The 10783-nt window shown below is 42.5% G+C and overlaps 1 protein-coding gene across 1 annotated transcript in view; it reads left to right on the top strand.

The window, feature by feature from the left end:
* The window catches only part of KCNK13 (potassium two pore domain channel subfamily K member 13), a gene marked incomplete at both ends in the record, with an annotated part of 63901 nt that extends 53554 nt beyond the window's left edge, over positions 1-10347 (top strand). The window contains one exon of the mRNA XM_082485437.1: positions 9455-10347. Coding sequence (XP_082341563.1) covers positions 9455-10347 — 893 coding nt within the window. The remainder of the gene's footprint in view (positions 1-9454) is intronic.
* Positions 10348-10783: the final 436 nt, after the last annotated feature.

Below are 10783 nucleotides of genomic sequence, written 5' to 3' on the forward strand. Positions count from 1 at the left end.
GTGGGGCATCCCTCCAGCAAATAGCAATATAATTATTTTTAATTTATTTACTTTGAACAAGAGAAACACTGCTCCTTTAGCATCCACCTTTGATCAAGGCATCAAATGGAACTTTATTTTTTTAATTGCAAAATGTAGGGCTTTCATTCTTCTAGAAAGAAATAGCTAAAATCTGGTTCCCAACAGTCTCAGACAGTGGCTGTAGGACTCTCGGTCACTTTACACAGAATGAACACTTGCCGTTATTACAGTACCCATACCAAAGTATAAGCTGCTAAACACATTTTGGCACCAGGTGTCAGGTCATCTTGCGGTGGTGCACGTGCAGGTTTGCACGCAAAGAGGGCTGTGAGCACTTTCCAGGGGAGACTGGTGTCACTGTTGGGGCCAGACGTGCCTGTGGAGGAGAGAGGGGGCAGCTGTCCTCTGCGATGCGTTTGCAAACAGTTGTGGGGACTGAACCCTTACTGCTTTCCCAGGGGCTGGGAAGTAGGAGTCTAGATGTAACTGAGTACTCGGACACTCTTGCAGCCCCAGCATAGTTATCAATACTGTTCTGCCTGCCAAACTATCAATGGCTGGCTCTGAGGAGTGGTCAGGCTGTACCAGATTGCAGTGTTGCACCCATATATAGGGCTTGAGTACCTTTTCATATGAAATATCAATATTTAATTAAATATTCAATACTAATGTCTTAATAAAATTTAGATTATTTAATTAGAGAAATGTTTCTATGTCTTAACACCAAAATTAAAACTACACAAACCTTTAATTGACTGTTCAACAAGTCACCAAAAAAGTTTGAAAATCCCTATAGTAACACAAAAGTTGTACAGACTTCCAAATCTATCTAGGGATGATAGAAAGGCACTGGGCATAGCACCTCAGGCTTCAAAAACTACATAAAAATTACAAAGGGAAACCAGAAGGTAGGTGTAAAATATTTATACATTGAATTTATGATAGCACAGGAGCTGAAACAAGGCTGTGTACATTTCTTACACAAGACCTCAAATGAACCTTAAATAAAATATAACCTTAATTACATAAAGCAGAATGGCAGAGTTCCCATAAATTATCTTATACTAAAAACTTACAAGAATGAAAATTACAGAGGCTGTCTTCCAACGAGTTATGTATTATTTAAGGACTACACAGACTTTATAACAGAAGTATCAACAGACCCATAAAGATGTTGTCTATTAAAAATGAATTTTTATTATATTTTTCAGCCAGTGTTGTCCCTTTAGCTTTTTTTTTACTTTTGTCTTTTAGATTTATGAACACTGAAAGCTTTCCTTAAGCTAGGTTTCTGTTTAAGGCATAACATGCAGTTTATATACCTGAAATGAGAGAAGAAGGGCAGTAACGGGTATCCAGCTCTCTACTCTGGTTTTAACAGTGACTCACTGTGAGCTGAACTTCGTTGTGTTAAATACAGACCTTGCCTCACAGACACTAACACAAACCAGCTTTTCTTATGCTCTCCAAGAACAAGTCAGTGAAAGCCCCAGGATTTTGCTATTTCTACCCTCAAAGTCCCATTCACACACTCGGCGTGACGCTAACCAACATCTGTGTTACAAGGTTGGGTTCTCAGAAGACTTTTCTCAGAGGGAAAGGAATGTCACGCACAATCTCTTACACAAGTCTTTTGTATCCCCACGGTGGGACAGACTGAACACGGGACTCACGCAGTCCTCAAAGCAGTATATCTCCTTCCTGTCCTTCAGCCTTGGTGAAACAGCGGCGAGAGCGCTGTCTGCTGGGTCTGAGAACTCTCCAAACAAGTTAGAGAGGGAAAAAAACCCAAGTGTAGGTTGCACTTGGGTAAATGCACTTATTGTTTCATCAAAATAATCTTGTATCATTAGTTTCAACATCAATATTGCCCTTTATGAATGGACTTAACCCTGCTAGGAGCTCTGAAGAAGGTTACATCTCTCAGCCTGACAGAGCATGACATTGCGGGTGCAGACCAGTGCAGAAGGAAGCAGCAGCAGTGGCACTCATGGCAGGGTCCCAGGTCACCAAGCAGCCGGTCACTCAGTGAAGCGATGTTATCTGTGGATATGACTCAGCTCTAATAGCCCTGGAGACATTTCCAGCTTTTACAGCTCTACAGCCCAGAGCTTACTTGGGCAGGCAGATCTGGAAACAGAAGAGTATATATCACAACGGAGCGCTGTTATAGCCATACATTCCCTGCCCTCCTGGGCAGGCTGAGCCCTTCTCCACCGTGTAGCCATCTGCACAAGAAAATAGGATTGCCAGTGAAATACAAGCTACCATGCACCAGGCTGTCCCTGATAAAACATTATTTTGTGAAATAATTGTTGCAGTAGAGGAGAGTTTCAGGACGCAGCTAGCTCCCCTTGTAGTCAGAGAAAGGGTCAAGATGTTGAAATGAATTGTTCTGACAACATGTATGAACATAAGTATGTCTCACTGGACAGCCACGCTGTTCAGATGCCGAGCTTCCACTGATGGGAAATCAGAGGGGTGTGCATCCATGCATGTGTGTGATTTTCTGCCGTCACTTGGCAAAATCACAGAATGGTTAGAGTTGGATGAACCACACTAGACTTTTTTTTCATAGCAGAAATTGGACTCAAGTCCATTTACTGCTGTCAGGTAGCTGTGACAGCACTGTGTCTGCTTCCATGGACGTCTCCTCTTACACAGTGAAAGTTTTCATAGAAATGTGTCTTTTTCTTCTCTTCCTGGGAAGGACTTAATGTCCCCATTCCTTTCCAGAACAGGACTCTCTTACAAGCTTGCTGATGTAGCAGTGTCATAAGGGGAACAATGTGACATGATTTGAGAGTGCTTTAGCTCTTCCTACAAGAGTTCCTATGGGTGACAATTACTCCAGCAGAACTAGAGTTTTCCTAGGGCTACTTATTGTGCTCTGACAGCACCAGCATAGGCTATCATGGCAGAAGTGAATTTTGCCAAATTATTAATGTCTGCACACTGTAGGAACAGTACACAGTACAGGACATCTTCTCAGTAAAGTCTTTGAAGTACCACTTCTCTTGGAGTTGTTTCTTCTGCCTATCTTTTAGAAGCACAAAATATCCTTACATAGATAGCTCAGTGCAGAATGCTTCTGAGGGACAGAGGGTCAGCATCTTTGCAGGTATCTAAGACTTTCTATATTTCTCTTTCCTGATTACTATTTGCTTGATGATCTTTTCACTGCAGTTGAAAGTCTTAGTCCTATTTAGCTTGGTTTACACCTGTCATGATCCTCACTCATTTTCCAGTGACTGTTCCACTAGCGAAATTCATCATTTCCCCAGTGAGTCATGACCAAAGTAGGGCTGATAGAGAAAAAAAGGAAAAGATTAAATCAAATAAATGGAAAATGCATTAGGAATACAGCCACAACATCACCGACAGAGAGCTCTGATTGTAGGTTAAACCACAAAGCTGTTTTGTGATGATATTTATATTTCTAACATCACAATGATTCATTATTGTTGCTATAGTGTTACCTCCTCTTTCTACCCACTTCCTCTTTGTGGGAAAGGCAGGAGCAGCAAACTGCACACATTCAAAAAGGAAAGGAAACCTCTCAGAAAAGAGAGATGTTTTGCAGAACAGTAGAAAGACCCAAGCTCATGATCCAAAATTAACTGTAAAATGTGTATGTCTGGTCCTAGTCTTCCTACACGCATTATACTTGGTGCTCCAGGCTTCGTTCATGAGGGATTAGGATTGATGAACTGTTTCTCACACTCATTCACAGTGTCAAATGTACCAGGAAATGAAAACTGAAGGTTTAATTAATGTAACCTGTGGATGTCAGGACATCCAGAATTAAAACACGTGCTGAACCATGTACCACCAGGCAGAGGGACATCAGTGTGGGTAATGATCCAGGAGAAACACAGCAATTGTAGCGCTGGAGTAGTTTACAACAGAAAAGATTAAATGACCTAAAACCAGCCTGGAGTAGGCAGCTGGATTCCCTGAGGCTGTGTGTTGTGTGTGTGACATGCCAGGACATGGGTGGCATGAGTCCCCTGGGCTGTGCCCCTTGGCTGTGTCTGGAGAATGGGGATGTGATGGGGCTGGGGGACGTGGGCAGAGTGAGAACGGGGTGGGACGGCTGCACAGCCTGCTCACAAGGGTCTGGCTTTTGGAGGCTGGTGCTTGTTTTAATTCAGCTTTTCTAGATTTTCAGAGGCTGATAAATCAAGGTACTGAGGAAAGAAACCAGAGAAACTAGATATTTTTTTTAGTTCCTTAATTATAGAAAGTTGATGCCTGTTTCCTTGGATTTCAATATAAGCATGTAACTGTTAGGTTGAGATCAATATTTGCTTAATGTTAGTCATTATTTACCTTCTGCTTTAGAACTTCCTGTTAGACCTCAGTTCTTATCAAACTGCCTATTGATAGGAATTACAGCTGCTTGCTTTTCTTTGGTAATACCCAGCACTTGCTTCAGGAAATCATAAAGCATGATTATATTATACTATCAGCGTGTTTACACTTTTTAATTGTTCTTTTGTATAAGTTATCTGTATCCTCTTGGAATATGACAATATAACCTGAACACAGAGATGGGTTTTAGAGCACTTTGCAGTGCACTAAGCACTTCATATTAGAAATTTTGCTGCCAGGACAAAATCTGCAAAATTATTTTGCGTAGGAGGTATGCAGTGCTTTAGAAAACTTCTACTGACTGTAGCTGGAGTTTAAATTCCTTCCAACCTTTGAAAATGTGGCTCTGCTGCAGAGAAATTCAGAATTAGTATGAATATTCAGCAAACAAATCTGAATTGTTGCTGAAGCAATATATCAAAAAACCCAAACCACAATATTTGAAGGAAAATTGAATCTACAAGGAATGTAGATGCTCAGTTCAGCTGAATATTAGGAAATAGTGATGGGACTCTTTAGCCTGGAGAAAAGAAGGCTGAGGGGAGATCTTATTATTGCGTACAAGTATCTAAAGGGTGGGTTGAAGGAGGATGGAGCCAGGCTCTTTTCAGTGGTTCCCAGTGACAGGACGAGGAGCAATGGGCACAAGTTGGTACATAGGAAGTTCCGTTCAAATACACAGAAAAACTTCTTTACGGTGAGGGTGACAGAGCACTGGACCAGGCTGCCCAGGGAGGTTGAGGAGTCCCCTTCTCTGGAGATTTTCAAGACCCGCCTGGATGCAGTCCTGAGTAATGTGCTCTGGGCAATCCTGCTTTTGCAGTGGAGTTGGACTAGATGATCTCTAGAGGTCCCTTCCAACTCTGAAACTCCGTGATTCCGTGAAAGACAACACCAGTTTATAGTAGTCAATGGATCATGAAACACAGGCAAATGGTATCATACTGATTTCAGAATAGAAATCTGAATTTTTTACTAAGAAGCCCTTCTTCATTGCTGGGCTGGTAAAGTTAGGATTTGTCATGCATCAATGGTGATAATATAGTGCCATATCTGCAGACATATCTAACAAATCAATTGAAACACTTTTCAGTACCTTAAAAACATTCAATTTTCCCAACTCAGAATGATCTGATTCCCACTTGATTAACTATAATCTTGATTTCTACTTGAAATGACTCTTTTTCAGGAAATGGCACCCAACTTGTAAAATAAAGTTCACTAAATTTCATCAGCGTTCTGTCATACCATAAAAAAAATCACTAGCATTGTTTTCCTGCAGTTGTTTCCTGTTTTTATTTCTTCATCACAAGAAGCAATCTTTTCAAATAATCTCCAAGTGTCAGTCACTGCTTTTATTTCCTCTTTTATGTGATTTCATAATTTTATTCTGTATTTGCTTCCCAATCTGCCAATTTAACTTGTTTCTCTTTCACTGTTGGGCTATACGGATCAGACTGTTGCTCTAATTGCTCCCTAAGTCATTTCCCCTCTATATATTTGACTGTTGGTTTCTCTTCTATTTCTCATATTTGAGTAATGTCTTTCAAACTGCCAGGACTGAAGTTTTTCATGCAGGACTTATAAAAGGACTCAAATGTGAAACGGCTGCTTAACTATTTGTGGTTTATAGCCTAAAATCAGGTTTGGTGCAAGGAGAACAAAAGATAGCAAATTTTACAACCATTTTTAGAAAAGGCTGCAAAGATGTTGCTGTAAACCACAGGCCAGCAAGTCTGTCTTCCATAGAGGCACATTAGGAAAGTGTAAACAAGAATATAATCAGTTGGGATATTCAAAAATGTGATGCCGCTTTTGCAGAGGGAAGTCTCATCTCTCAAACATTACAGCGTACCTGGACATTCAAAAAGCTTTTTCACAAATGTCTTCATTAAAGCCTCTAAAGAAATAAAGAAAACTCTAGTAGGATGAAAAGTGGAGTCCTATTGTTGATAAATAAATGTTTAACAAGAATAGAAGAAAAGTCTAGGTATCAATATTCAGTTTTCAAAATGGAAGCAGATCTCTGCTCAGAAGTGTCTCTGAGGCTCTTTGCTGACACCTGCACGTTTCAACAGTCATAAACAATATAAGAAAAGAGATAAATAAATAGGTAACATTTCCTTAGGACAGAGACGTATTCAGGATAGACATCTTTAAACCTGACTGTAATGAACTGTTGAAGAATCTCATATTACTGAACAAAAAAGCAAAAAAAATTAGATGAGATTCAGTGGTGACATGCAAAGTAACGCATGTGGAAAAAGATAGCTGTAACTACAGCCAGCCATTGAAGAGCTCCAAGACAGCCATCAAGGGTTGCTGAAAATATCAGTTCAGTGTCAACAGCAAGTAAAAAGACACACAGCAATTCCTATGAAAAAGAGAGCAAAGCACAACACATCAGTATGTCCTGCAGAAATTCAAATAGAAACACTGTGATGGTCAAAGTTAACCAGGCATAGTGTGTCCCAATACATGGAAATACAAGACATTTCAAGAATTGAAATTATTTCTGTAACTAAAAGCTTATGGCTCATTTTTGACAAATTATCTTTGAAGGAAAATACTTGTTTAATTAATATCTTTATACTGCATTTAGGTTTTTCATTTTAATGCTTCTTGGAAATGAAAGTATTGATTGCTACATATTGAGATTTGTAAATAGAAAAATGAACAAAAAAATTGCATTTACTCCAGGAGGTCAAAACAGTGCCTCTGCTGAAGAGGAAGAGCTAACAAGGGGTGGAGACACCATTAGAGCCTCACTGCCTCTCTGGATCAATGTTCTGCATCTTTTGATATTTATAGCTCATCGTGCATTTCCCGTCATGCCTGTTTCAAAATTATGGATCCATAGAATCATAGAATAGTTTGGGTTGGAAGGAACCTTTAAAGGTCATCTAGTCCAACCCCCAAGTGAGTGCCTTTGTGAAGCCTTTGCTAGTGGGTTTTTACCCACGCAGAAGTGAGCTCAGAGACAAAATCGAGTCGACTGAACTGATGAACCTGAGGCACTCAGGCTCTGGCCATCATGCTAGCAGCAGGATCCCACCCAGAGGGCCCTGTGGGAAGCATCCCAGAGGCATAATGCCGCACTGGAGGTGTGAGCCTGAACTACCTTTCTCTTCCCAGGGCCTTCACTTTATGCTGTGGGAGATGCATGCCGCTCCTCACCACCCTTCGCCCTGTGCCAGAGGCTCCCCACCTTTCTGCCCCTGCCCAGCCTGCAGCCAGTTCTCTTCTTCAAAACGCAAGGTGGGCCAGGGACACGACAGCCCCCACCTCCATCCCCACCTGCTGCTTGGGGCAGATCCCACCAGCTGGCGAGATGTTTCCCTCGTCCATCAGTCTTTATGGGTCTGTCCACAGGGTGGAGGTCATGACTTGCATATAAGCCAGACTGCACAGAAAAGAAGGATCACAACTAGGATTACAGAGGGATCAGGTCATGGAGCAGAACGGGAAGGTAGAAAGTGAGTGGAAATAGTTGTGTGTCAAGGGGAACAACAGCAAAAGTTCTTGTCACAAAGAACGTTTTGTCTATGTGGTTTGTCTCATGGTGCTGTTCCTCATGGCACAGCACTGCAGTCCAGCTGTCTCTAGCACAGAAATTTGATGAGGAGGCTTGAGCCTCCTGTAGGTCCTCTGGATGTTGCAGTTTGGCTGTGGATGCAGGCAAAGACCTGACGACCCCGTAGAGCCCACGCTTAGGGCTGTCATTCCAAGGGGGTCACGCAGGAGGGGTGAAGGTGAGGGCTGTGTGAGGCAGGAGCAGTGTTAGAGAGGAATCTGTGCTGGTAGCAGGTTTCCAGTGAAGGGAAGATGAGTGCAGTTCAGCAGTGTTGGAAACATGGTCTCCTCACGCTGCAGTTGTCAGTCTTCCAAGGACAAGCATATCACACTGAATATGATTTCCTTTATTTCCCAGAGCCCAATGTCTTTATTTCATAATTAGCATCTCAGAATTACAAAGACAGGGAAACAAATAACCGTTTCTCGTGTTCAAGATGATTTTTCTATCCTCTCAGCAAGATTGTTTTGGCTTAATTAGTCAGTTTTATTAATCCTAATAAAACAGCAGCAAAGTTATTTATCATGAGTATTACTCCAATTTGCTCAATGATGTTCTGGACATGCTTTTTATTTTTTAGTAATATCTTATTAAAGCAAGATTTCAACAGTTTTAACCAAAACAAAATTACTATTTGCAGGCTTTAGGAAGGGAGGGATTTGAGAGAAGACTGAAGCACCTCTGACCTGAGAAATCCCACGACAGGGGACAAGACCAGAGGAGACTTTTGTCAAGACTCACATACAGACTTGAGCTGTGGAGTGGCCCACAGAGAAATAGGAAAACTTCAGCAATGCTGATTTAAAAGAGGGCTGCTAATGGGTGGCAGACACCAGGGTGAGACACAGGGCAACTCTGATGTCTGCTGGGGACCCCCACGAGGGGCTGCTGACCCTGTCAGGGGCTGCCTCCTCCAGTATGTGCTCCCAGCCTGGGCTTCCCCGGCTGCGCTGCGGTGGGTGCTGGCTGCTGGTTGATGTGCCACCCGCGCTTACAGGAAGAACTAAGTGAGGCCCAGAAAAATTTCACCTTGGGTTACAAAGATGTGGTGGGGATGGACCCCTGCAAGGCAAGAGCCACACCTGGGTCACACCCATGGTGCAGAACAGCACCAGAGAGAAGAAAGCGGGTGCAATAACCCCTAAGCCTGGAAGTGATCTGAGGCACAAAGGGGGATGGAGCAAGCCTAGCAACCAGACCAAAATTCAGTCCTCCACTAAACTTTCTTTTCTTTCCAGTGCATTTTCTTCATCTTTCTGTTTCATTCTGATTCTAGAGGAAATGCTGGCATGAGTTTCCATCCCCTTACTGCTGGGGCATGGTCAAGCACCAGTGGGTAACAGCTGGGGAGACTATCCTGTTTTTTTTCAGAGCTGAGCTGTACCACAGGGGTTTGCTTCCAGTTCTTCAGTCTTGCATGTGACAAAATTCCTGACATGATAACTACAGGTTTATTTTTTTCAACTGTTCTGTTTTGTCTTCCAGGGTTTGGCATGACCACCCCAGCCACCGTTGGAGGCAAAATTTTTCTGATATTTTACGGCCTTATAGGATGTGCAGGGACCATTTTGTTCTTTAACCTGTTCCTGGAGCGCTTGATCACTGTCATAGCCTACGTCATGAAGTCCTGCCACGAAAGACAGCTGAGGAGGAAAGGGGTCCTCCCTCACAATGGCCGGCGGGGCTCAGGAACCTCTGAGGTGGACAGCTTGGCTGGCTGGAAGCCCTCTGTGTACTATGTCATGCTGATTTTATGTGTAGCATCGCTCATCATTTCGTGCTGTGCCTCTGCAATGTACACACCGATTGAAGGGTGGAGTTACTTTGACTCGCTTTACTTCTGCTTCGTGGCCTTCAGTACCATTGGTTTCGGTGATCTGGTCAGTAGCCAGAACATCAAATATGAGAGCCAAGGCCTTTACCGCTTTGGCAATTTTGTCTTCATACTCATGGGGGTGTGCTGCATTTATTCCTTATTTAACGTGATCTCTATTGTCATCAAACAATCCATAAACTGGATATTAAAGAAGCTGGACTGCAGGTGCTGCCACAGATGCCAAAGAAAATTATTTCGTTCACGGAGGAATGTGGTAATGCCAGGAAACGTGCGCAGCCGGAGAAACATCTCCATCGAGACTGATGTTGTCAATGAAAGTGACACAGACGGACGCCGGCTGTCAGGCGAGATGATCTCCATGAAAGACTTCCTAGCCTCCAATAAAGTCTCACTGGCCATCATGCAGAAACAGCTGTCAGAAACTGCTAATGGCTATCCAAGGCAAATGAGCTCTAATTCAAAGCAAAATGGATTCTCTGGTGGGGTTGGAGCCCTGGCAATTATGAATAACAGACTGGCAGAGACAAGTGTGGATAGGTAAAATAATAACAGTGGTAAAATAATAACAGTAATAACAATGAAACAGTGTGAACCATTTCGACAAGTATAGAAACAATGTGAATCAAGTGGAAATAGCTAGGGAGAGAGTATTGCCAGAGGGTGGGATGGATATGAATGGCATACCTCCCGTTGGAAGACCTCTGACACTTTTTTGGGGCAGTCACTTAATGTCTTTGCTCTTTAATTGCACCATTCTCAGCCTTCCTTCTTCCCCTTCCTTCTGTTCCTCAAACAGGTCATTGCAGGAGAAATTTAATTTAGCCCTCAGATCAACTTTCCATGTCTTGTTCTCCTCCATTTATGTGAAATACAGATTTCAGGATAAGAAATCTGCAGTATGGGAAGAAACCAAGTGTGTCTACTGAACACATTCTTAATTTGACGATTGTTCTGAGCTTTCTGTCTTACTCTCCTCA

This window comes from Vanellus vanellus (assembly GCF_965231255.1).
Source record: "Vanellus vanellus genome assembly, chromosome: 6".
NCBI lineage: Eukaryota > Metazoa > Chordata > Aves > Charadriiformes > Charadriidae > Vanellus > Vanellus vanellus.